This window comes from Phymastichus coffea, unplaced genomic scaffold (assembly GCF_024137745.1).
Source record: "Phymastichus coffea isolate CEN01 unplaced genomic scaffold, Cenicafe_Pcof_1.1 PCOF00004, whole genome shotgun sequence".
Classification (NCBI taxonomy): domain Eukaryota; kingdom Metazoa; phylum Arthropoda; class Insecta; order Hymenoptera; family Eulophidae; genus Phymastichus; species Phymastichus coffea.
The window spans coordinates 11,083,411-11,110,682 of record NW_026706815.1 but is presented as its reverse complement, the minus strand read 5'-3'; the positions used below and the strand labels follow the sequence as shown (position 1 = coordinate 11,110,682).

At 32.9% G+C, this 27,272-nt stretch overlaps 1 protein-coding gene across 3 annotated transcripts in view; it reads right to left on the bottom strand.

The window, feature by feature from the left end:
- The window catches only part of LOC131666766 (dystonin), a 540,494-nt gene that overhangs the window by 100,558 nt on the left and 412,664 nt on the right, over positions 1-27,272 (bottom strand). For all 3 annotated transcript variants that reach the window (XM_058939663.1, XM_058939671.1, XM_058939680.1), the window contains one exon: positions 17,746-17,926. In XM_058939663.1, coding sequence (XP_058795646.1) covers positions 17,746-17,926 — 181 coding nt within the window. The remainder of the gene's footprint in view (positions 1-17,745; positions 17,927-27,272) is intronic.

Sequence of the window (27,272 nt, the reverse complement as noted above, 5' to 3'; positions counted from 1 at the left end):
TAGTCGTAAAAGTAATTAAATTCTATGAATCTTAAGATAATAGTTGAATAAAAATAAAAACCTAATAAAAAAGATACTTTTAATCTAAAAATTGATGGCCAAATAAAAAAATAAATAAAAAAAGTTATTAACTTCCAGGCGCCGAGAAGAGTCAGATATAGCGACTAATCTAATCAACTATCAAACTTTATAAATGCATAAAAAATTAATATTTTATTGATCAAAAATGAACTATTTGGCATTGAAATCGATCATGCGCGCCACTCTAAAGACAGATAATGTTCACTAAAAGGCTGATAAATGGCTGGGGATAAATATCTCCCCAAAGGAATTTTTCATCTAGAATACACAAATAGAGGTTCATAGAGGTTCATAAAGGTTTCAAATCAGAATACAACATCGACATAATTGCTCGGTGTAAACATTAGATCGATCATTTCCGTCGTTTGCAGTAAATATCACGACATTTTTTTTGTGAATAAGTGTATTTGTTTTAAATCATATCTTCAGATCCTAATAGTAGTGGCGAAGAAGAGAACGACAATGTTGATCATGACGATGAAGCATTTGATACTCTTATTATTAATGACAGTGAATATATACCAGAACTTGAAATATTGTATGATAATAATTATTATCCATCATTAAAATAGTTCATCGGACAGCCAGTTACATGAATAACAACATTCATTTAGGTGGTTGTTCACCAATAAATTATTTTTGTTTATTTTTGATGAACGTAATAATAATATATTTATATATTATTATTAATATATTTATATATTATTATTAATATATTTATATATTATTATATATAATATATTTATATATAACATATAAAAAGATTTCACGAACGCTTTAATAGTTTGAGGCGGGGTCATATTTTCAAAATTCCAGTTGGGGGATCCAATATGGTGGACAATATTTCGAAAATTTTTATATTGTGAAGAGAAAAAATGTTCTATTCAAAGGAAAGGAAGTCAAAGGTAAAAAGCTCATTTTAACAGGGAAAAGTCTTTTGTAATCTTTTCGTAAAATGCATATTTAAACCGTTATGAACTTTTGAAAGTCGAACATTTGGCATTTTTTGCTATATTTGAATGTCAAAAACTCTTTAACTAGTGAATATTTAAAAAATATAAAGAACCTTCAATACCTTCCCTTCAACCTGATATCATTCAAAATTGAGTCACCGCGCTATAAGTTTAAGTCATGGCTGCTCAAATATAGCGTTTTTTTGGTGACTATTACGTGTATTCGCGTAGGCGAATACTGAGCGCGCGGTGCAAAACCAATGCAGTTTCCTCGCTCGCGAATGTTTCGTTACTTTATTGCATATAATTTTTCTTCAAAAATATTAATGACGAATCGACGTATACCATAAACTATAATTTAATTCAGATACACGAAAAACGCACTGTATGTTCAGATAATCATTAAATGCTTTCCATGTAGATTCTTCAATATTGTTCTATAAAAAAATCGACCACGAAATAATATTCATTGATGCAGGTTCTGCATAATTTAATATTATTATGTTTACAGTACGTTGTCAATAAATAGTAATTCAAATTATTAATTACACAGGATTGCACTACACAAAAAATTAATATTGCACCATAATATTACACATACCTATATGCTAACTTCGATCGGATTCATTGTATTGTATTTGCATTGTATTTTTACATGTTTCATTTTTTTGACAAGAACAGAGAAAATGAGCCGCGACACATATTCGTGCAACAAACACCCGCTCTCGAGATTTCATCTGTTTCTCTACGTAGAACTTAAGTTACAATTTTTAGAAATAAGTTTGAATAAGATGTCTTTGTAATTTAGAATAAGTCTATTATCTTTGTACTCGATGTAATTTAAGCGTTGTGAAAGAGTGAGTGTTCGACTAGATTGTTTTTGTTAGTAAGACGTTGGCTGCAAATGGCAGTGCATCGAGTTGTGTCACTAGTTTTGCGGTGACTCGATCGAGATTGTACCTTTTGTTTAGTCGGTCACTTTGCCTGACCCATTGATGTGCACGAACGCATTGTTTGATGTAGCCGTAATAACATAAATTAGCTCTGAGATATCTCGGAGGCTATCAGACTCTGCGATAAGCTGAAAGCATATGACTTCGAGGTGTGTTGGGTCGCCCAGGTATGGATAGGGGTAATATATGGCTGTGTTAAGCCGGTAGGCTGACAGGTAAAAGCGGGCGATGAAGCAATAAGCACTTGAGACATACAAAAAGGGATGCAATAAAGGAGCGGGAGTAGAGAATTAGCACATAGGCGGAGAAAAGTTACGCGCCGAGAGCCCGGCGTTACACCCGCAACGGTAAGAGAAGTGGGGAGAGCGGAAAATTCGGCATTGCGTAGGAGGTACATGGCCTCGCTTTGTTTGATTCTGCGTTGACGGCTTGTTAAGGCAAGGCACCCGACTATTACGTTAGATATTTACGTGCGTTACCTTTAATGTCTTATTGTTGTTGAATTTCATTAAAGGCAATTCAAATTAATTTATACTCTATTATTTCCACTCAACCTCATCCCTTCTAACTCTACTGATGCTGAAGTTGATGTTAATTTATTGACGTCGCAATTTGTTAAATAGAAATAATATAAGTGTTGGAGTTAGTTAAACGTATAACAATTATTAAATTTGTGAACATCGACTAGATATTTTTTTACCATTTCTATGCAATAATTCGTAAATATTTCTGAGGATTCTGTAATATATAAAAATTGAATAAACTCATAAAATTAAGTAAAAAAAATAGTGTTACCATACATCACTCGAAAGATATTTTTGTGATTCTGTACAGACAGAGTTTAATAATTACATGACACATTTCAAAGCCCAGTTTTATTGCAAGCTTATAAATAGATAATTTTCGAATTTTAGCCCAGCGTAAATTCGCATTCACAATTCCTAAATAATTTGACGATTGAATCCATTATATTTATAATTAAATAATAACGACGATAAAAATCGTACCTATGATCCGTTAGACATAAAGGTATTTCAAAAATTTATATTGAATGTCTATATCTGCTAATAGCATCAATATATTTTTAATGCCTTTATTACAATAATCATTCATGTGATTTATTATTTTTACATCAACTTCCTCTATACCGATCACTGTAACAAGTTCATAAATGGACTTTTTTTCAAATGCAAAACAGTTAAAATGCATTCCAATGTTTTTATTGTACTAAAAACTAGTTCTATATGAGGCCATAACTCAATACATCATAAAAAAATGTAGTTATGTAAAAAAATTTGTAGCATCTTATTTATTTGGTAGTTCAAAATTTATTTTCTTTAGATGGTAGAAGTATCTCTGAATTTATTTCAAATATATGTTATCTGTTTGACGACTACGATCATGTCGCAAGATGGCAAGTGCGATTGGAAGGGGGTAGTATTATAAGTTCGCAGAATAGATTGTAATTTACAGTGTGGTTTGAAACGTTGTACTGGGATACTCAACTATCAAAATAAATATCTTTAACCGATAGTTTTGTTTCTATTAATACCCTCTCAGCTCGGAAGTGGGATAATTCCTGGAATAAGAGCGTGGATAACTGGTCTGGAAATGGAGGAGTACATAAAAAACATAGTTACAATTCAGCAAGAAGGTCGCCAGATGCTGGATACTATGATTTCGTAACTCCCTCAGATGATGCAGTTATTGGATGCACGAGACCTGAGAGATTGTCTAGTTGAGAGAAGAAGCACAACGTACTAGTGAGGCAGAATTGGACCAAACCCGACCAACAAAAATTCATGTAAACAACGGGAAACCACCGTATACGGATATTGCATCTCAAATTCTAACTCTTAGTTTTAAAGAGGACTCCGTGTCGGTAGAGATGTAGTTAAAAAAAGTTGGAAGTATTCAGACAGCGTGCAAGATGACGTCATGAAAATGCTAGCAACAAACAAGTTTTCCGATCAAGTGCGGAGATGGTACCATACACGAGGAAATTTGTGGGAATTTACGTGGGGAGAGCTGAAAATCAAGTTGAAGGAGGTTTCTGGCGAAATCAAGGATATGAGAAGGGTCATGGAGCGAGTGCGCGCCAGGAAATAGAATCGAAATGAGCGACTAAAGGACTATTATATCGATAAACTTAGTTTGGCGAAGCAAGCAGAATTACTGTATGCTGAAATTATCCCGTAAGTAAAATTAATTCCAATTTTGAGAGCCAACCCGTTGTAAAAATAAATCAAACACTCATATTAGGTTACACACGTATGTTTCGTTGGCAGATATCCAACCTCATCAGATCTTTATTAACAATAAATGAAAAAATGGTTACAAAAACAAATATATAAAAAAAAATTTTTTTAAAATCAAACTAACAAACATTTACCTCAATTTATCAATCACAATCCAATTAACAAAAATTAAAGTATCAAAATCATCTTCTAACTTTCTCTCACACAAATATTCAAATTTCAACTCCGACAACAACTATGAAATAATGCAAACCGACCGGTGTCTGTTACCTTTTATATCAAAACAAATCATAAATATATACACACTTAAATGTATCCCCTCTCATATGTCGAGAAGAACCGGTACAGTCAGCATCACTGCACATCAAAACAACATTCAAAAACATTCAATCAAGTCAATCAGATAAAATATCAAACAAACTCTTATATTGCTTACTTAGCAACTTACTATCTTCTTGTCTGTTTATAGTGTTGTCAGATAAATTAATGTATATCATTTCCGAAATCAGTCTCTTATAATAATTCGACTCTCTATCTAAAATTATTGTGTTATCCCAATCAAACGCATGCGAAGGATAATTTTTCAAATGCATCGGAATAGGAAGAGATTTTTCTATAGGTGTTTTACTATGTTCATCTATGCGTTTTTTTAAACTTCTCTTAGTTTGACCAATATACATAGAAGGGCAAATGTCACAATAAAATTTATATACTATATTTGTCTCATTCCATTTATCCGTTGCATCTTTGCCCAGTTTTATTATACTATCCAGCTTATGATTAATTAGTGGTATACAGTGAATATTAAATTTTTTCAAACTAGAGTTACATAAGTGAAAAAATTTTTTATAAAAAGGTAACGGTAAAAATATTGATTTAATTTTCGTATTTTTTCTATTCTCATGAGTAGTAACACTATTACGGAAAATATGTTTACGAATACGATCAGATACACATGCATCAACAAATTTGTCAGGATAATCATTATCTCTTAAAATGCCCTTAACAATTTCAATATTTCTATCATGAAAAGTTGAATCAGACAATAATAAAGCTCTGTCAATTAAATTGTATACGATATTTCTTTTTTGCTGAGTTGTGTGGTTCCAATAAAAGTTTAAAATTCTGCCTGAACAAGTCGGTTTTTGGTACCAATTAGTAACAATTTTATTATTTTTAATTATTAACAAAATGTCTAAAAAAGCTATACTATTATTAAATTGGATTTCATGTGTGAAATTTAAATGACTATTATAATTATTAAAAATATCTAACACCAATTGTAATTCTTCCTTTTTTATACATAAAATTGTATCATCTACGTATCTAAAATAAAACAGTGGAGAACAGTTATATTTTTCACGCAAAACCCTCAAACAATCAGTCTCTAAATCATCCATTACTAAATCAGCAAACAACGGCGATATCGGAGAACCCATAGGAGTACCAAAAATCTGTTTATAAATTAAACCATCAAACTGGAAAAAAGTATTATCAAACAAAAATTTTACCGTATCGACTATTTCAACAAACGGTATTTTAGAAACAGAGTGAATTTTATTAAATCGTCTATCAAGACTCTCAATGACCAAATTACACGGAATGTTTGTAAATAAAGAGCTGACATCTAAAGAAATTAGCATATAATCCGACGGTATTATTATGTCCTGGAGTTTTTCTATAAGTTGAAAACTATTATCTATATGTGAATGTGGACGTAAGTTGCATTTTTTTATTTCTTTGTCTAAAACCGTGGACAAAAAATGAACCGGGCTATTAATAGTTGAAATAATTGGTCTAAGTGGATATCCAGTTTTGTGAATTTTAGGAAGGCCATAAGCTTTTGAGAGTACCGTGCTGGTTTGCGTAAGAGCGTATTTATTATACTTAAATTGTAAATAACCTTTTTCATTGAATTCGCGAAGAATCTTGTAGACATTAGATTGTAATGATCTTAAAATATTTTTGGTAGTTATAATTTTATACGTACTCACATCATTCAACAATTCATTCATTTTTGATTTATAATCATCAACCTCTAAACAAACCGTTAAATTACCCTTATCAGCTCGTGTAAAAAATATATTGCTATTATATCTAAGAAATTGCTTAGTGTGATGTATTTTATGTTTCAATTCTCTCTCCAACTTTGACACATGTAAAGTATTACTAGTAACTCTCTTCAAATTCCCTATTACAGTATCTCTAATCATATAGCTATTTGTTTTTTCTTTCTTCTGAGAAGCAGTATTATCAATAATGTTAACATCACCATCCTCATTGACATCCAATTTATTTCGTAAAAAATACTCAACATTTTTCATTGTCAAAATAATATCTTTTTTTGTAAATTGAGATGTATTGAAATTCGGGCCCATCGATACAACATCTATTATTTCAGTAGGTAACACAATATTAGTAAGATTTTTAACCCATTTTTCACGATGCTCAACATTACAAACAACATACTTCTTTCTGTATATCATCTCAAATTTATCACTCAATGTCCTATTCAATCTATGAAAAATGTTAATACTCTTTATTTCGGTAAAATTTCTAAATGAATTCACAATATCACCATCAATACGCAAACCATCTAACAAACAAGACAAGGAATTTGAATTTGATGCATGTGTATCTGATCGTATTCGTAAACATATTTTCCATAATAGTGTTACTACTCATGAGAATAGAAAAAATATGAACATTAAATCAATATTTTTACCGTTACCTTTTCATAAAAAATTTTTTCACTTATGTAACTCTAGTTTGAAAAAATTTAATATTCACTGTATACCACTAATTAATCATAAGCTGGATAGTATAATAAAACTGGGCAAAGATGCAACGGATAAATGGAATGAGACAAGTATAGTATATAAATTTTGTTGTGACAGTTGCCCTTCTGTGTATATTGGTCAAACTAACAAGGAAGGTACCCGAGGTGTACCTTACCGATTTTCTTGAAATTGTGATATGTTGTAGAACATCAAAAAATATTCGACGCGTATTTTTTTATACGTGCCCATAAGCCCATTTAAGGGGTGAAACCCACCCTTGAAGTTCACCCCTAAAAACAAATTTTTTTTAATTTCTCGAATACAATTCGTAATTTTTTACTGAAACAAAGTGGGTAACACTTGTTATTGAAAAGCACATATTTATGCATTGTTTTTAGTCATCAGACTCGTAACCCCCGTTTTTTATTAATGAAAAACTATATTTGATGACCATTTTTTTCACTATACACATTCCAAAATCTGTTAAATCTTGACAAAATTAATTGTTTTATGCACAATAATCAAAAATAAAGTTGACCTGTTCCGGCATTTTCAAAAAAAAAATCCCTTGAGGGGGTGAGCTACCCCTAACATTTATACTATTATATTTCATTATTCCATTACGATATCATGGTGTAAATCTCTTGGATACTATTAAAATTGTTAAGAAGTTGATGTAGTTTGAAATTTTCTGAAATCAGCCCTTACAAATGAATTCATCCCTAAAACTCAATCTCAAGTATTATTTTTTCATTACTTGAAAATACCCTAGGACTATTCAGTGGCATAAAACGTGTAATAATATTAGTTCACATCCTTGGTATTGAATTAGAATTCTTCACCCCACTAATGTATCAACCCCTATTTTTCAATAAAAAATGACACCCTTTTCCATATGAAAATACTAGTTTCTTGAGTTTGACGAATAAAAATTTTGGCAGTATGCACAATATTCAAATACGAAATCGACTGTTCTCACCTTAATAAAAATAACCTATAATAAGGGGTGTACCAGCCCCACAGGAGATATTGTCGTATCTCTATGATTTTATTCTTTTTCTATGTGACTTTCAAAAGTAATAAAAAATTAATGATTCAAAGCAAGAAGAACTAACTAATTATCGAATAAATGCATACGAAGAATAAACGTATAAACGCTTGGAAAACAAATTAAGAGAAGTGAACAGCTTAAAATAACAAGATAAGATTAAATTTATCATTTTCTTGTTGTTGTTGTCGAGATCGGACGGTGGGAAAAACCTCAACGGTTAAATTATCGTCTTGCTATGTTTTGGATAGATAAGACCTTTTTCGACGATGCGATCACACTCTTGAACTCACAATCAGCTCGCCAAAACAACACTCGAATACTCGATATTACCTCTCATCATCAGTCTTTAGTCAGAGCTTCATCGAGCTCGTTTGAATCAGTATATTAATTGTGAGTGCAGTGTTTGTTGAATTTACAAGAAATTACATTGGAATCCAATAAATGTGCAACCAAATTTCAAACTTCAAATTTCATCAAAGTATAACATAGTATTTTGGAATTCGTACATATTAATTCTACCATATAATTTTTGGTCAATACTTATTTCCTGATTGTAAGTAAAATTTCCTTTTGCGTAAAATTTCTTAACGCGGTAATTGATAGATATTGTATACATGCCCTCGCCATTTTTCAAAAAACGCACAGAAATTGAAAGTACTCTATTTTACAGCTCTTTACAAGCCCTATCTAAAGAAACCATAAAAAATTATTTTCATCATTTTTTTTACTCTACATTTTTGAATTAAATATTTTTCCGAAGAAAAAAGCTCAAAAATTTTCATACTCACATCGTATTTGACGAAAATAATTTTTTAATTAGTGATTTAGATATAGCTTATAAAGAGTTATAAAATGCAATACTTCATATTTTTATGTGGTCTTTTTCCAGAATTGGTGAGGGATCAAAAATGGACAAGAAATTTTGGAATTTTCAATATTCAATTATCGTTCGAAGAAATTAGAAATGAAATTGATACGTAATTGTCAGTGTAATGTTGATTTAAATGATATTAAAAATTATTGCCTGACTTTGTAAAAAAATATTCAAATTAATGCGCTTCGGATTTCATCATATAAAAAACAAATAATAATTATTATTTCTAGGAATTGGAAAAATGACTATTAATCCTATAAATGTTATACAATTATTATTATTATCTTTTCAAGCTATGAATATACAAGAAAGTCCCATTACTAAAGATGAAATTGCTTTGAAGGATAATATAGAAAAACTATTACTTGATTGTATAAATAACTTTGAGGATCCAGAATTCATTGTGGAATCTACATTAGCTTTTCAAGAACCATTTAAGGATACTGAAATGCATATTGTTGAAGATATTGATAAAATCTGGTCAGCGGATGTTGATGAACACTCACTAGTATGTACAGCGGATACAGAAGATCTATCTTGGGATTACAAACGAAAAGCTGTGGACTATTGGAGAAGCGGAGTTACGAAAAATCTCGCTCTGCAAACTGTGCAGCATAGATTTCGAAAAGTCCAATCAATTACACAGTTGAAACGATGGGCGCATACTTTGAATAAAGGAGGCACTTATAAAGAAAAAATTGGAAGAATCAATAAATTTGTATTAGATAATTTTCAGTCGGCTTCCGATGCCGGTTATATAATTCACGATAGAGATTTACAAAAATGAGCATTACAAGCTCAGAAAATCGTTGGACATGAAGATATAAGGTTTAAAGCGTCACGTCATTGGCTACAAAATTTTAAAAAGGCTCACAGAATAGTCAGCAGAAAGATAAATAAATTCGTAACAAAAAAGACTGTTGAAGGGAGAGAATATTTACAAAAAACAGCTGATGATTTTGTTTCAGATGTGAAAAAAATAATTAAAAGCAAAGGTTTGGAATCAATTTACAATTCAGATCAGAGTGGATTTCGAATTGAAATGCACTCGGGAAGAACACTAGCTATTGAAGGCAAAAAGCAAATTGAATGTCTTGTAGAATCTGTAAGTTCGACGACTCACAGTTACACAATTCAACCACTCATTTCAGGTGATGGGAGACTGCTTTCCCCATTATTCATTGTTTTAAAAGAAAGTAAAGGAACCTTTGGACTGGTAGTAGAATCCAAATTATTCAAGCCATCAAATATTTACGTGATGCCTTCCGCTTCTGGCAAACTGACTTCAGGTATGATATTTATTATTGATGATTACAGTCTTTAACTTATATCATGTGAATAAAAATGAGTTTTTTCAATGGTTACAGAACATTTCAAAACATGGCTGAAGGATGTGTATTTTCCCAATGTTGGGCATTCAAGTGTCTTATTAATTGAATCGTGGAGTGGGCATTGCCCTGATGCTGTAAAGGAAGCAGCACCTCCAAACAAAATTGTTGATGTAAAAATAATTCCAAAAGGAACAACAGGCAAAATTCAGCCACTAGATGCTTTCGGCTTCCGAGTGTGGAAAAATTACGTCCGTCGCTTCGAGGACAGTGTAACATTAATGAATGAGGATATAGAACTTCATAAAAGAAATAACATTATAAAACTCCAATCCTTGGTACATAATCAATTGTCATCTCCTCGATACAATAACCTATTCAAATATTCATGGTATAAAAGTGGCTACGTTGAATCAAAGCCAGATAAATTTGATAACCCCGTAGATTTTAGTTTTGGTAATGATTATAATGAGCGTTGTGAAGTTCCTGGTTGCTCTAACTCAGCAATTGTAAGATGCTCTTGGTGTAAGAAATCATTATGCTTGAAACATTTTTTTAATGATTATCATTATTGCCAGGATTATAAAAAGTAACATTAAAACTCGAAACTATTGAAATATTAAATTAAAAATTTTTTTGTACTTTGAATCATTAATTTTTTATTACTTTTGAAAGTCCCATAGAAAAAGAATAAAATCATAGAGATACGACAATATCTCCTGTGGGGCTGGTACACCCCTTATTATAGGTTATTTTTATTAAGGTGAGAACAGTCGATTTCGTATTTGAATATTGTGCATACTGCCAAGATTTTTTTCGTCAAACTCAAGAAACTAGTATTTTCATATAGAAAAGGGTGTCATTTTTTTATTGAAAAATAGGGGTTGATACATTAGTGGGGTGAAGAATTCTAATTCAATACCAAGGATGTGAACTAATATTATTACACGTTTTATGCCACTGAATAGTCCTAGGGTATTTTCAAGTAATGAAAAAATAATACTTGAGATTGAGTTTTAGGGATGAATTCATTTGTAAGGGCTGATTTCAGAAAATTTCAAACTACATTAACTACTTAACAATTTTAATAGTATCCAAGAGATTTATACCATGATATCGTAATGGAATAATGAAATATAATAGTATAAATGTTAGGGGTAGCTCACCCTCTCAAGGGATTTTTTTTTTGAAAATGCCGGAACAGGTCAACTTTATTTTTGATTATTGTGCATAAAACGATTAATTTTGTCAAGATTTAACAGATTTTGGAATGTGTATAGTGAAAAAAATGGTCATCAATATAGTTTTTCATTAATAAAAAACGGGGGTTACGAGTCTGATGACTAAAAACAATGCATAAATATGTGTTTTTCAATAACAAGTGTTACTCACTTTGTTTCAGTAAAAAATTACGAATTGTATTCGAGAAATTAAAAAAAATTTGTTTTTAGGGGTGAACTTCAAGGGTGGGTTTCACCCCTTAAATAGGCTTATGGGCACGTATAAAAAAATACGCGTCGAATATTTTTTGATGTTCTACAACATATCACAATTTCAAGAAAATCGGTGAGGTACACCTCGGGTACCTTCCTTGTAAGAGAAGTTTAAATAACGCATAGATGAACATAGTAAAACACCTATAGAAAAATCTCTTCCTATTCCGATGCATTTGAAAAATTATCCTTCGCTTGCGTTTGATTGGGATAACACAATAATTTTAGATAGAGAGTCGAATTATTATAAGAGACTGATTTCGGAAATGATATACATTAATTTATCTGACAACACTATAAACAGACAAGAAGATAGTAAGTTGCTAAGTAAGCAATATAAGAGTTTGTTTGATATTTTATCTGATTGACTTGATTGAATGTTTTTGAATGTTGTTTTGATGTGCAGTGATGCTGACTGTACCGGTTCTTCTCGACATATGAGAGGGGATACATTTAAGTGTGTATATATTTGTGATTTGTTTTGATATAAAAGGTAACAGACACCGGTCGGTTTGCATTATTTCATAGTTGTTGTCGGAGTTGAAATTTGAATATTTGTGTGAGAGAAAGTTAGAAGATGATTTTGATACTTTAATTTTTGTTAATTGGATTGTGATTGATAAAATGAGGTAAATGTTTAGCAAAATTTTAAACCAATGAGGTAAATGTTTGTTAGTTTGATTTTAAAAAATTTTTTTTATATATATTTGTTTTTGTAACCATTTTTTCATTTATTGTTAATAAAGATCTGATGAGGTTGGATATCTGCCAACGAAACATACGTGTGTAACCTAATATGAGTGTTTGATTTATTTTTACAACGGGTTGGCTCTCAAAATTGGAATTAATTTTACTTAATAAATGGAGAGTGCTACATATAATACATATATTAACGGTCGCCAATGGAATATAGATCAGGTTCCGGGAAGGAGGAACTTTTTTAAATTCATCTCTACGAGATATGGTATTGAATCAGAGAATATTTTGAGAAAATGGACAAAATACAGATGTGACCTTGTGACAGCAAATGCTAGAATAAAGTTTTTAATCAATTGCAGACGTAATGATCTGTTGCCTTCGCATATAGAACGTTTTCGTTCAAAAGGTTTTCAATTTTATAGTGAATCATGCGCGATGGAATTTACAAGCCGTATCCATAGTACAAACCGGGAGATTATGTTATGATTCACCCGACTGTGTTGGATGTTGAGGGTAGCGCTAAGTTGAGTAAAAGATTTATCGGGCCATATCTAATCAAAAGAAATTAGATCGAAACCGCTATGTTGTAAGCGATATTCCAGGTTATCCTATTAAACAAAAGCTGTATGAGTTCGTATTGTCACCCAAACAACTGAAGCCGAGGATTAGTTTGAATAATGATTCGACAAATGATGATTGTTCGACGGATGAGTGTGATAACGACAGGGACGTGGATGCTGCGGTATCGCGTCAGGGTGGGCCGAGCTGTTAGCTGTTTGATAACGGCGATCGTGTCGTACGATGGCAAGTACGATTGGGAGGGGATAGTATTATAAGTTCGCCAAATAGATTGTAATTGACAATGTGATCTAAGACGTTGTACTAGGATAATCAACTATCAAAATAAAGATCTGTAAACGATAGTTGTTTTTTTATTAATATTGATACGCCATTTTACTTGTCTCGACCCTCTCATATATCTTTAAAATCGCATTTTTATCAGCGTATCCTTTCAAATAATTTACGGATAAGTTCGAAATAATTATCAAATACAACATCGATTCTTTGTATGATTCTTTTTTTTATTCAAATAATTTAATTTAATTAAATTACAAAAAGCTTTTGCGAAATCTCCGAAAGTTTTCAAATTTTTCCAGAATACTTTACGAGAGTAAAGCATAACATTGAGCATAATGCACATAGAATGGTTATTTGATACTGTTATCTTTTGCAGGATTAAGATTTTTTTCTAATAATATTATCAACTCACTTTTTTTTTATTTCTTTCTTTTTCGAATCCGTTGCTATCGAATAACATAGATGGACTTATTTCTTAAAATAATAGTTTCTGGATACTGAAATAGAGTAACTTCATGTGTGACGGAGAATCTCGGCTAGGCCGATCTCGTCCGTTTGGCTCTCGCAAATGTCCGTGCGCCGCGCCAGGCTGAGAGTGTGTACGTTTGGCACACACAATCATGCTTGGACCTTTTGTTTGCGAGGTGCTGAACACGGATTGAGCTGACGACTGGAGCGACGCAGATGGCGCAGAAGAAGAGAGAAAGAGAGAGAGAGAGAGAGAGAGAGAGAGAGAGAGAGAGAGAGAGAGAGAGAGAGAGAGAGAGAGAGAGAGAGAGAGAGAGAGAGAGAGAGAGAGAGAGAGAGACCGCTCGAATTGCGGATCACCGCGGAAAAATTCGAGGAGTCTGCTAAGCGAGGAGCAGAGGAAGTCGCGCGCGCGGATAAAACCGACGGTGACAGTTTTTCAAGGTTGGCCTCGCGACCTCGTCGACGATCGTTCGTTTTGGAGACACGCCCGGTGCGCGGACGAGTATCGGAGAGTGAGGCTGGGTCGCGCCCAGCCGTGTCCCGAAGTATACCCGGCACCGGTGCGTGTGAGTTATCGGCGAGGTGCGCGGGTGCGCGCGCGAGCAGTCAGGACGGGCTGTCGTCCAGGACAATAAAAAGGCGGCGAAGACAGCAGCAACAACGATCAACGAGCGGGTTGCGGTTGAGGCGGCAATATTGCGGAGCGATCGAGAGGACGAGCCAGAAGACAGATAGCGACGACAAAAGAATATACCAGCGATACGGTCAGCGAGGAGCACACCAGTGACGTCACGGTGCAGAGCGCTCCAGCCGTCGGAGAGGCTGAAGGTTGAGGTCGGTGCCGTATTTTTCTCTTGTCTCTCTCTCTTGCATGTTTGGGCGTCAGTCTATGGTTGGTAGCACAGCAGACCTGCTGGCTACCGTTAATAGCCTATCAGCGAAAAGTGTTTGTCGGGCATTTGTATAATATCTAGTTTTTATAAGGGAATCGGCAGGCTGACCAGCCACCGATTCACCTTCGCGTTCGCATTTGTTATTGTACCGCTCGTAGTGTATAAGTCCGAGGTTGCCGTATTGTAATCGTTTGTTGACAATTAAAGACTAGCGTATTAATCCGCTGTTGTGTTTATTCGCCGCTGTATCACTCCTCATCCCGACTTCGAATCTGTGCGTTTAACGTGTTTATGCTCAACGCGTTATTCAGTCGTGGGAACGTCTTTTGTTTCCCGAATCCCCGAATAAATAATTTGTGCGGACGGTCGCGAGCAACCCAGACGGGTACGGCCGGAATTCTCCGTTACACATGTGATGTATTATTTCAGAGAATGGTACTTTTTTACGATATATTTCTGTATAGAGTGATTTAATTTTTTGTAACCAATTTTGAAAACATTAAGGATTTACTCAGCTACTTTCTCATCAAATTCTTCGGTAACTATGTTGCGAAGAAGTTGAAAGTCTACTTGAAGAAGGTTTACTTGTTTCATTGAATATTAATTTTAATTTTATTGTACTATAATAATAATAATATTAAACTATGCAGAACTTACACCAATGAATATTATTTCGTGGTCAATTTTTTTTTACAGAATAAAAAACCACAATATAAAGAATATCCATGGAAAACATTCAACGATTCTCTCAACACACATTGTGTTGTCCGCGTGTCTGAATCAAGTTATAATTTGTTATATATACCTTTTCACCATTAACGTTTTTGTTTGAAAAATTGTATGCAATAGATAACGAAACGTCTGTGAGTGCGGAAACTGCATTGGTTTCGTTCCGCACACTCAGTATTTGCACGTTCGGCCATACACTGAAAAATGGCTATTTTTAAATGGCGGTGACTTAAACTTATAGGGCGGTGACTTAATTTTGAAACTGGATACTCTCGCAAATAGCCATGACAAGCAATGAGATTGCAGACACACAAGCAAACTTCGCAGCACACAGTAGGCCAATCGATTTAGACAAACTTCCCTATTTAAATTTTAAAGAAAAATTCAAACTAATTACAAGTATCACAAACACAAAAATAGTTTACTTAAATGTACATTCTGATAAGGCAAAAATATATTTTCATTGAAACTTTTTTTGTGTGGTTTCATAAAAAATAATCTTCAATGCGCCTTAATAGTTATTGTTAATCGATTCGCAGTCAGCCACTATAGTTTAAAATGAATTTCTCATAAAATATTAATAGTAAAATATCATAACTGTCTATATTCTTTTTTTTGTCTAGATATTGACCATATATTGTGGTATATGCTGTAACGATAAACGTTATATTCCTGGGCTCGTCTCGTTGGTGGGACTGTCCGCAGGGTCAGCACCGGCCGGCTAGAAAGTGAGGGCACGCATCGCGTACGCGGTGATACAGGGAGAGAATACGCAGATAAGGACTCACGCAGAGACTGCTTTTGAACATACACGTTCCTTTCGAGTTCCGGACCTTCGAGCTTCGACGGCGGACGAATGCCGAGGCTACCATGTGCGTTCTTTCCCTAAAAGAAAGAAAGGCATCCTAAACAAGCATCAAAGGATACGAGACGTGCATAACCTCCTATAAGCATAATGGTTACCACAGGAAGAACAGGAGAAGCCTTTTTTCCCGATAGCGGAGACCTGAACGGCGTGAAATCGCAGATATCACGAGGTAAGCTAGCCAGCTCCACGTAATATACCCGCACGATCCATTGTTGTCTTATACGTGTAATATAAGGCATAATCCGAGATGGATCGCCAACCGATCTCACGTGAGCTCGGAAACCGCGACGATATATAATTGTGTGCAAGTGAACGATCGCTACGTGCATGTGGTAGCGGACAAGATGGTGACGCCTGCATCTGCCATATGCTAGAAATTATCATTGCAGAGGCCTCAATTTATAACCGAACCATTGTTTAATAAAGGATACCGTCGTGATAGTTAAAAACGACTGATTTAATCATTGGTTGACTCTTCGAAGAAGTGCCCTTCTTCAGAAGTGTCCATTCCTATACTCGCGTATTCGTTTCTGTCATAAGCCTTCGTACTTATGCGTCCCTTTTCAGCTAGCAGAATTTAGCTATATTTCCGAGTGAGGCTGAAGCTGCCCAGTAAAAGTACCGGCAGCAATTAACAGGGACTTCGCTCGGAAGCAAGGGCACGCACCCAAGATAAGGTCTCGATGCAAGATTAGGCTCAAAGGAAGCGCATTCGGTTGCCAGTGAGGGCAGCCCATGAAAAGCACACAAAACATCGCTAAAATGTGCGCCATTATGCACGGCGCGGCGACACTCGCGCAGCTCCTGCTGATTTGTGCGCACACGAAGAGACTTGCCCGCAAACCTTCGCACCGCGTAGCCCACTAAACATCTTACCCCATTATACAATGCATATTATATTCAGATCAGAGAAAATAACTGATCAATCAACAGTCTCAAATCAACTTTGAATGACTTGCAAAGTAAATATTATAAAAAAAATTATTTACCACGCATATAAATAATTATTATTTTATCAGAATAACGTAATAAGTGACTACATTAAGAATTATATAAAATAACTCAATTTTGATACGTAAATGATTGTTTTTGTTCTAATCACACCCATAATAAAATGAATAAATCAATTAATTTTAAAGCTTTAAATAATAATAAAAAAATACGCCTGTAAAATCTTGCATTCCAAAGCTTTCTCAAAACTGCATCGATTTATTTGAAACTTTTTTCGCGTAACAGATGATAATTAAGAATTTCAATTTGACCGATAGAAGCAATGATATTGATTACGTATTTAAATAATAAATTTATTATCTTTACTACAGGTCGCAATCGACATCTTACATATATAGAAAGTCCCACTCTGTCGCTGTTTGCTGTTTCAAGGCTACTTCGTGTCTATTCATATGCAACTCACTACCACAAGTCTAAGTTTACTTTATAAAAAAAAATTTCAAACCTGGAGTAAGCGAAGTTTTACTGGAAATACCACTCTTTCTAAAAGGCGTCCGAAGGGAGTTGCTTTCGTTGTCACTAAGGCTGTCTGGAGTGCCAGCATTTAATGATGTTCGAGATAGCGAAGCTCTCGTTTGTTGATGATGTTGACCCATTGGTAAGCTACGAGCGCTGCGTTCTCTGACCTATATTAGTAGAATAACACCAAATTTCAATTAAATATTATTTTAATTTTGCTTGAATACTATTTTGTTTACCTAGGGAAACGGGTAATGATTTGAGCACAAATTAGGTATATTTTAAAATATTTTGATGTGTACATAACTATTTGTATTATAATGTAAATGCAATCTAAACCACTAAAATTTACGATGCATTAATAGGTTAAGTCATTTTCTGTAAAAATCCTGCCTAATAAAAAGTGGTCAACACGACTTAAATTTTGCATACACTGATGATAAAATGAATATTTTGTATTATCATACATTTTTTAAATATTAAAAATTGAAAAGTCTTAAAAATTTACGATGTATAATGAAATTAGTGCATTTCTTAAAATCATTTTCGACAAACAGAAAATAAATTTCTAAATATATTCATTATAAAGTAATTATTAATATAATATTATGAGCCAGCATTGAATATCTCAGTTGAATACACTAAAGGGACTCAAGGTAGAAGTGTTAAATTAACCAAAATGTATAATAAGTTAACTCAGAATAACCAAGACGCTTCCAATACTTCTTCTCTGATCGATTATTCGAAGTCCGCTCACGGTACCAACGCTTGCTTACACGCCATGATTTTACAATTTCGAGTTTTTAAAATAATTAATTATTATACTGATTTTTATATTTGTAATCTATTAATTTAATTTTTTTAATTATTTATATATTTTTAATCATTTTTATACTGATTTTTATAATTTTAATCAATTATTTCTATATTAATTTTTTACGTGTAGATTAGGCCTGTTCAGAAAAGTGAGGTTTTTTATTTTTATAGCTCCAGTCGACTCAATCGATAACTATTTAAATTAGGAATCACTCTAAATTTTTTCAGAATTTTTAAACAATTTTAAGACCACCCAATATGCGTTATAAAATTTTCGAAAAATTGAGAATTTCTAGAAAGTGTTTAGTGACTCTAACCGCAAAAAAATATGGAAACAAAAATGCTTGTAACAGTTTGTGAAAAATAAATTAACGTGAATTCCGAAATTGCATGGCGAACATGTGTACCGTGGCTGTGCGTCTCCCTCTCGCCGTCGACGCTGAGTGCGCAGGTAGCCGCGTATACCTTGGGATGAAAATTATTTATTTGTCTTGGATTAAATATTATTAATAACATGTAAACGTTTTTTACAATAAAAGAAAACAAAAAGAAATAAATAGATGAATAAGTGGAGAGGGTTTTGGTTATATTTGTGTTTGTTGCACTTGTAATTATTCGTTTTTTACAATTAAAAATTCATTAAACTCGCATTTTAATCAGCTATTCAATTATGTAAATAAATATTGTAATTTTTGCACCATTAACAATGTTCATTTAACAACTAAAAAGGTAGGTAAGGTCATAAAAAGGATTAGCCAACCGAGGGTCCGCGCGGCTACCTGCGTACTCGGCGTCGGCAGTGAGAGAGACGCGCAGCTGCGGTACACATGTTTTGGGTTGACTCGTTATCACTAGGCTAATGGAGTCATCTTCGTTCAAATTTCGCAGAAATTTTCACTTTATTTTCATCAGTTTGACAATGATAAAATGTATTGAGTAAAATGCTATTGACTGTAATCTATTATCATAGAATAAAGCTACATTAAAGTGCTAATTGTAATAAACTCTGATGATTAGAAAGGCCTCGAGAAATCGACAAAGTATGATTGTTGTCATGCATTTATTTAATACAAATTATCTAAATTTTTTTTTTTTATTTATTACTCCAATATATTTACAATCTTTCCTCGGGCAATAAGAAATTGTTATAATTGCAATTCCATCAATTGGTTACAAAAAATTTGTTTGAATTACATGAAGGTCCACGATTAGTACCAGTACTTTAATACCATGCTTGTTTAACTTTGTGCAAATCTGTTTTATATTTTTTGAATCTTGAAAATATCGGTGTTGTGTGTATTAGCTTCTTTGGTAATTTATTTGAGTGTTCCTTTATCCTGTTGGTGTATTTTTGGCGAGCTGTTTCAATTTCTTCTCTTACAGTGTTTATGTTGACGTCTTTCCTTATGTAATCGTTAGAAACAAACCATGGTGCATCAGTAATAGCTCTTATAGTTTTGTTTTGAAATCTTTCTATTATATCTATGCTTGATTTTGGAGCAGTGCCCCGAAGTTGTATGCCGTATGTCCATACCGGTTTAATTATTGACTTATATATACGAAGCTTATTTTTAATTGAAAATTTAGATTTTCTCCCTAATAGCCAGTAATACGAGTACTTCCTTATCTGTAGGTTGAGTTGTTTTCTTCTAGTCTATATGTGGTCTTACCATGTTAATCTACGATCAAAGTGCATTCCAAGATATTTTGATTTATCTCCTTGTAGAATTTGTTGATTTTTAATGTATACTGGTGGACAAGATCCTTTTTTCTTGGTGTAGGTTACTTGAATTGACTTTGTTTCATTTATTGTTATCCTCCATTTATCAAATCAGTCTATAGCTATGTCTAGGTATTTTTGCATATTATAAGAGGCTATTTTTTCGTTAGCATGTGATATTAGTATGGCTGTATTATCTGCGTACGTAGTGATGTCAACATTTTCCTTGATTGGCAGATCATGTGCGTATAACATGCATAATATCGGAGCGAGGATACTTCCTTGGGGAACGCCGGCTTTAATTGGGTATAACTTAGTTGTTTCGTTATTTATTCTTACCTTAAAAGTCCTAGCGCTCAAGTACGATTTTAATAACAGATAGAGATTTTGTCGTATGATTTTTTCAAGTTTATATACAAGTCCTTTGTGCCAGACTTTATCAAAATCTTGAGCTACGTCAAGAAATACTGCATTACAGTATTCGTTTTCAAAACTATTTATTATTTTATTAGTTACTCTATTATTTTGTTCGATTGTGGCGTGATTATTACGGAAACCAAATTGGTGTTTAGGAATTAGGTTTTACTCAATTAAAATTTTGTTTAACCCTTTAATTATTATTTTTTCACAAATTTTTAACAAAGTAGGCAGTAGGCTAATAGGTCTGTAGGACGTGACATGTTGGGGCGGTTTTCCCGGTTTTGGTGTGAGTATTATTGTTGCTATTTTCCATGCAACAGGAATGTAGTGTAAACGAAGTATTGAATTTATTACGATGGTTATATATCTTATAGCTTTTATTGGCAGTTCTTTCAGTAATGTTGCATTTATATTATCATGTCCAGGGCTCTTTTTATTTTTTAAATGACGTATTATGTGGTTTATTTCTTTTACTTTGGTATTGTTAGTTAGTTGATTTTATTGTTGTTGTATTGCATGGTTTTCAATAGATTTTGTTCTTCTACTTCTGTTATTTTACGTTGTGAGAGATTGAAAACATTTTGTAGGTGTTTAGCAAATGTGTTAGCTTTTTCAATGCTTGTTCTAGCCCAAGTCATATCATTTTTTAATATAGGAGGAAAGAATTTTTGTGGTTGATTAATTTTTTTAGTGGCTTTCCAGAGCGAATAATCAGTAGCCTCAATTACAGTTAAGTTAGTTAGATAATTGTTTATATTTTCATTTTTTTCGTCGTAAAGAAGTTTTTTAAGTTCTTTAATAGACCTATTATATGTTGTTTTATCTGTTGATAATCTAGTCTGTTGCCAAATTGTTCTCAACTTTCTTTTTTCTCTTATTTTATCTGTTACTACTTTGGAATTTATTTGTTTTTTATTTTGTTTTATCGAGTACGTAGGGGTTGCATTTTTAATGGCTGTATAGATGTTGTTATTTAAATTTTCAATCGCAGTATCTATATTCTATTCTGTTTTTAGTGGTATGTTACATGTAATTTTATCATTTATTATTGCTCAGTAAAGATCGCAATTTGTTTTTTTATTATACAAAAGGCTATTTTTTTTTTGTCTATTTTTATTGTTGAGTTGAGGTTTATAATAACTGGGGAATGATCTGAGGTTAGGTAAAGACACAATTCAGCTGTTAGGTGTTTAGGGCATAGTCCTTTTATAATAGCGAAATCTATTAAATCCGGTAGTTTATTTATATCTGAGGACCAGTAGGTAGGTTCGCCTGTTGACGTTAGCGTTAAGTTTTTCTTTTTTATTACTGCACATAAAGTTGTTGCACCTTCTGGATTTAGAGTTATTGATCTTGATACCTACCATGGATGCTTTGCATTATAGTCTCCTCCTGCGAGAAAACGGCTTCCCAGGCTATCAAAATATTTTTTGTATTGTTTCTTTTTTATTGTATGTTTTGGAGGGCAGTATAATGCCGAGAGAATAAATTGACCATTGCTGTCGATGATCGCTACATTTATTGCATGTGGGTAGTCGTATTTATGTGGTTCTATTTCGTGGTGTTTAATAGTGCTTTTTGTTAATATTGCCGTTCCTCTATGAGCCTTACCGCCAGGATAGTTTGTATTATATAATGTGTATTGCGGTATCTTTAAAAAGTTTTTATTAGTGAAATGTGTTTCTGATATTAACATGATGTCTATATTGTTTTCTATCAGAAAAGGTTTTATTTCGATATTTCTTTGCGCTAAACCGTTAGCGTTCCAAATTACTATTTTTATTTTTGTGTTCATTATGTCTTATTTATGAGCATGGTAAGCAGATTTAGCATCGTGTCTATCTTGTTTATTAATTGAGACGTCAGTTGAGTCATCATATTTACCAGCTGATTCTTATTGTTATTGTTTACTATTGGTTGAGGTGTCTGCATTTGTTTTGATTTTTCTTGTGCTGTATTTAAATTTTCGGCTGCGGCCAGCGCATATGAGACGTTTGATCGAACGATATTTTCTGTACTTGTTATTTGTTTTGGTCTTAGAGTTGGAAATAATTTTTGCTGAAATAATTTTTTTGCACTGCAGCCTTTATAACTAGCTACGTGGTTTCCTCCGTAGTTTGCACGTTTAACTTCTTTTATTTTTTGTTGAATGGGACACTCCGTTGGAAGATGATTATTTGCATATTTAATGTAAACTGGTGTTTTATCACTATAGCTTTTTGTATGGCCATATTCTTGACATCTCATGCATTGGGGATTTCTCTTTTTTTATATGGTTCTTCAAAATAGATTATTTGGTTCATTAGTTTGTTAATTTTATATATTTCTTTATTGTTTTCATTTATTTTTATTTCTACAAAAAATATTGGTAAAGGTTGTTTTGTTATATTATGTTTAATATTAAAAATTCTTATTACTTTGTGATTGAAGGCTTCAATTTCTTGTTTTAGATCTGTTATATTGACCGATGCATGCATGTTTTTGAGTACGGCTTTAAACGGTTTGTTTTCTTTTTTTTTAATAAGTTTAAAATTTAGTTTGTTTTTTTTCTAACTCGGCTATTGTGTTAGTGAATAGTTCAAGATTACTGATTTGAATTTGAATTTCGTTATTATTCAGAACTTTTAATGTGTATTCATTTTTCGCGACGTTATTAAGAAGGTCAATTAAAGAACTGATGTTTAAAACTCCACTTACGAATATGGGCCGTGATTTCGGCGATGATGATGACGGCTGTCGATATTGCTGGCTCTTTATTTTTGTTGCTTGTTTCATTGTTTTCCATTACTTTAAATCTGTTACTTACTTCAACGGTTGTGTTGTTCGAATTTCTCAGCCAATACTCTTTGATGCTTGCTTGCCTTTTCTTGTTTATTCTATTTTCTTCAAGACTATCTCAGGATCTTTTGTTGTTCACTGTATTTTACTCAGTATCTTGCTCATTTTCTTTATTTCCAGCCATAATGGCTGATTTTAAGTTTATAGGATTTTAACTAGATTTATTTTGTAAGATCTTATATGTATTACTTTCAATAAGTAGCTTAGATTCGGTTTCAGAGAGCGTTTCGATGCAAGTCTGATCTGTACGAGCTCTCGAACAAAAGTGATCTAAATTTAAGTGTTAAACCATCATAAATAATAGGATTTTGGAAACTAAAAAGAAACACAATTTAAGATTAAATCAAAATAGATTATTTAAATGTAAAAATGTGTATTTAAAATGGCGTTGTCATTTTTACGTGCATTTTCCCATAAGAACGAAAAGTTGTAATTGGGAGCACCTAAATTTGTTTAAAAATTCTGAAAAAATTCAGAGTTATTCGTAATGTGACTAGCTACCGATTTAGTTGACTGGAGCCATAAAAATAAAAAACCTTACTTTTCTGAACAGGTCTAGTGTAGATAGAAGTAGTTTAATTTTTTTATGTATGACCAATGAATAAAATATTGTAGAAGTGAAAAAAATTTATATTACTTTTACTATTAAACTTTTATTTTTGTGAGCTAACAATCTTATCAATAACGATCTGTGTGGATAAGATGAATGTAAATTGTATTATTACATAAATAAAGCAATATGACAACAATCTTAGATTAAATGAGAATGCAAAAGTTTTTTTAACAACTGGATTTAATTCTGGTTGGAAAAAGCGAAGGACCGGTTATTCCTATAATAGCCTATCTGATTAGTGCATATATCTTAAATATTGTACTTTTATAAAATATAAAAATTCATTTTGATGATGCTGTTAGTTTTATTTTAGCAAGTATGAAGATTGGCAATAATGTTTCTAAGATACGGTACAGTATTTGGTTTTCACTTCGGTAAAGTTTTATGTTACACTGTTCGTTAAAAATAATGCTTCTGTTTTCAACTTGGACAGTTTAAAGACAATTGTCGCGAAAATTATACGGAATCATCAAAGTCCATGGAACTACATGTGGCTATTGAACTACTTACAAAAAAGAAAATATTCGTTATAGAAAACGTTGCTGTTAATATTTTAATCCGAGAAAATATTAATTGTATAATAGCAGGAGTTCGAAAAAATCTTCTGATGCTATTGAAAAATGGTCCGACTTCAATCATGTACACAAAAATTTGACAAGCTCGCCATACGCTATGAAGTTACTAAAGAGTTTAATACAGTATTTTTCCAGTAATTTTTTATTCTTAAAGTTTTTCGATTGCCGTCAAACAAAACAAGGGTAGTGCAATCAAAGTTAAGAACGCATTAATAGTAGTAGTTCCTTATGTATATAGTAACCATCAGCTGTGTGATAGGTGGTGCATGGTTTTGAAATTGGAAAGTGATTTTACATATCGCAATTGACCAAATGAACAATTGCTGAAGGATCCTAAGCTGCGGGTTAAGCTGATACAAATATTCGCTCATTTTGCTACAAATGCAAATCAAATTACTGACTGTGGTTTAACTCAGGTAAATGAATCTTTGAACAATATTACTACATAAAAAAATTCCAAAAATAGACATTATGGAGCATCAAAATCTCTAAATTTTAACACTTTAAAAAAGATAGCACAACTAGGCATTACTCCTAGAAGTATAGAAAAATCAAGGATAAAATTTACCAAGTAAAAGCTGAACGTAATGTAACAATTACAAATAAAAAATAAAGAAGTTAATTAAAAATATTACACTCTTCACAAAATGTAGCTTCTAAACGAACAGAAGACATCACAGATGAATGTGGAGATGGTTTTAATGATGTTTCAGAATTGATTAAAAACCAAATTTCTTCTATCAAAGATAGGAATTTCAATGATTCATGTAAAGTTCTTGTATATGATCTGAAAACATCTGATTTTTCAAACTCTGATGATATCCTTCAAGTAAAAATATAAACGTAATTATTACTTTCAAAGTACTTTATCATTGCAACTATTAATTTTTTTATAGATCGCTTTTACGTGTGGTAATGGATTAACATTCAACGTCTACATTATTCCATCGAAACCGATGTTAAAAGAAGCATCAAAAGTAACAGATCTTCAAGTAATTGGTGGGGACTTATATGTAAACGAAACTAAGATTCATACGAGGGTCGTTTGAAAAGTCCGTGCAAAGTCAGAGAGACGGCGCTACTAGTGCGTATCAAGGTTATTTTTAGTTAGTGGCATATCTTGGAAGAGCACACACTAAGTTTCAGCCAGATCGGCCAATTACTTTGCGTTTTACATTCGTTTCAATCAAAGAAATCGAGTGGTTGTAAAAAAATGGACGAAAAAGAATTTCGTGTATTGATTAAACATTACTTTTTCAAAGGCAAAACGCCTCAGGAGATTAAACAGAAGCTTGATCAACATTATGGTGATTGTGCACCTTCGATTAGAATGGTTTATTAGTGATTTCAAAATTTTCGGAATGGCCATATGAGCACAAAAGACGCTGAACGTTCTGGACGCCCTATTGAGGTTACCACTTCAGAAATCACTGATAAAATCCATGATATCGTGATGGCTGACAGAAGAGTGAAGGTGCGTGAGATTGCTAGTACTGTAGGCTTCTCGAGCGAACGGGTATATAATATTTTGCACCAACATTTGGACATGAAAAAGCTATCCGCTAGATGGGTGTCGCGATTGCTCACGATTGACCAAAAACGAGATCGTATGAAGTGTTGCAAGAATGGTTTGCAGCTGTTCCAGCAAAATTCGCAAGACTTTAAGCGTCGTTTCATCACTGTAGATGAAACATAGATACATCACTACACTCCTGAGACCAAAGAATAGTCTAAACAATGGGTTACCAAGGGGGAATTTGCTCCGCAAAAGGCGAAGACAATTCCTTCGGCCAGGAAGGTTATGGCGACTGTCTTTTGGGATTCGCAAAGAATAATCTTCATCGACTATCTGGAAAAGGGTAAAACCATTACAGGCGAATATTATTCACCGTTATTGGATCGTTTGAAAACCGAGTTGCTAGAGAAACGTCCACGATTGGCCTACAAAAAAGTCCTCTTCCACCACGACAATGCGCCAGCTCACACCTCAGCAGTTATGGCCGCAAAACTGATGGAGATAAGGTTCCAACTCGTTTCACATCCCCCCTATTCTCCAGACTTGGCTCCGTCGGACTACTATTTGTTCCCTAATATGAAAAAATGGCTGTCGGGGAAAAGATTTTATTCAAACGAGGTGATTGCAGAAACGAATGCCTATTTTACAGACTTGGACAAATCCTATTATTTGGAAGGGATTAACAAACTAGAGCAGCGTTGAATGAAGTGTATAAGCCTAAAAGAAGACTATGTTGAAAAATAAAAAAGATTTATTAAAAAAAATCAAGCAGTTTTTATTTTTGCACGAACTTTTCAAACGACCCTCGTACAGTGTCAGCTACAATTAGAGCGCTATAATTTATTGATTATTTGAGAAAAATGGATTGCCTAATCATTCTACTAGCCTATAACGGCCATAAGTATGTAATTATTAGTGATTTTTATTTATTGAAAACTTTAGTAATAACTTAATTTGTACACAGTTTTGATACAATAAGATTAATAAAATTAAGGATAACTGTTTGGTTAGAGTA